We start from the raw sequence: 1,579 nt of genomic DNA, 5'->3' as shown, positions 1-1,579 counted from the left end.
CCATTTCCGGGGCCCACCACTGTAGCCCCACGGCTTCCAGCTTGCAGGAGCACAGGCAGAGGCAGAAGGCCAAGCACTTTTCTGGGGTGCCAGTGCCCTGCCAGTAACTTCACAAGACGAGGTGTCCCTGAAACAGAGGCACAGCAGTTCCTGCCAGTGGGACCCGCTGTGTGCCAGGCAGGACAGGGCACGGGCACAGTGCTCCAGGCCACAGCGCTTCGGAGCAGCCTGTCCTCCCACACTAAATTTCTTGCATCAAACTGTCACCAGCTCTGTGGGTCTGGAGCTGCCACACACCAGCAGGGAGGAGAACATCCTCAAAATCGAAGCCACCTGGCACCCCAAAGACGTGAGCTGAGACCTGGGTGGGGAAGGGAATCAGCTCCTCTGCACTGTCAGCCGGAAAATATTACTTATGATTGATGCTGCTGGGATGAAACCTCTCTCCTGGCTCCGTGGCCCTCACCCAGCACGCACGTCCTCTGCTGCTGCCCCCCTTCTTCGTCCTTTTCCTCTCCCCCCCCCAGTGCTGTCCCCCCTGATCCCCTGCGCGGGCGGGCCCGGCCAGCTCATCCCAGGGCTCAGCGATCCCGCAGCTCCGAACCGCAACCCTGGCTGGCTCAGATCTGCTGCCAGGCACTTCACTTCGGTATCTCATGCATCCCCCTTTCTGCCAGTTATTAAGTGGAGATTTATTAGGGCAGCTTCAGTCCAGGCGCCTGCATCCAAAAATGACATCAGCCCCGTCCTGGTTCCCACCGCCAGCCCTGCACCCGTGCACGCACTGCCCGGACAGACCCTGCAGCGGGTCTGCTGTGGGAAAGGTGGGGGGATCCCTGAGCCAGGGAGCCCCAGCCTGGGAATGAGGTGGGGGGAAGTGCAGGAGCATGACTGAACATCTGGCCAGATGAGCCATGGAGGGGCACTCTGCCCTGGAGTGTCTCCCAAAACTTTGGCCATCAGAAATCCTGTGGGTGATGCCCTCCTGCTCCACGAGCGTTCCAGCTTTTAGGGAGCTCAGAGGTTTTTGCAGGAACCTCCCCTGTGTGTCTCAACCCTCCTTACCCACAGCTGCAGTACAGAAAGCCTCCCTTCACGTCGTGGCAGGATGGGAGCTGGAGCTCGGCAGCCTCATCCCAACACGGCGGTTCGTGCCAGTGCCCAGCCCAGCCCAGTCCAGCATGGAAGGGGACACTGGCTCGTCCCAGGCAGTCCCGGGGACTGCCAGGTGGGAGCAGCCAGCCCTAGGGCTGCTCAGCACATGTGCCTGAGATGACGGCTTTACCCAGAGTTTCAAAATGCTTGGGAGATGACAGCATGGTTCGCCGGCCACTGCCAGACCCCTGCTGCCACCGTCCTCCCGCAGCGCCTCTCGGGCTCACTTTGGAGGGACGCGGAGCTGTCTCCAGCCCCGGCGGCGCGGCGCTCACCTCCCGGGCAGTGCTTCTTCATGCGGCACCTCCTGGTCTCCAGCAGCGCGGGGCAGGCAGTCCCTTCCTCCCGGGCAGCCTCGGGCACCTCCCGCACCCGCGTCTCCACTCCCCACTTGCAGCCGCAGGTGCGGGTCCCGGTGGGGGGG

General features: G+C 63.0%; 1 protein-coding gene across 1 annotated transcript in view; it reads right to left on the bottom strand.

Moving 5' to 3' along the window:
• The window catches only part of RSPO4 (R-spondin 4), a gene marked incomplete at its 5' end in the record, with an annotated part of 4,708 nt that overhangs the window by 2,552 nt on the left and 577 nt on the right, over positions 1-1,579 (bottom strand). Inside the window, one exon of the mRNA XM_014307490.2 lies at positions 1,431-1,577. Within this exon, the coding sequence (XP_014162965.1) occupies positions 1,431-1,577 (147 nt within the window). The remainder of the gene's footprint in view (positions 1-1,430; positions 1,578-1,579) is intronic.

The sequence above is a fragment of the Geospiza fortis genome, unplaced genomic scaffold (genome assembly GCF_000277835.1).
Source record: "Geospiza fortis unplaced genomic scaffold, GeoFor_1.0 scaffold188, whole genome shotgun sequence".
NCBI classification, from domain to species: Eukaryota; Metazoa; Chordata; class Aves; order Passeriformes; family Thraupidae; genus Geospiza; species Geospiza fortis.
This window is presented reverse-complemented; position numbering and strand designations above follow the sequence as displayed.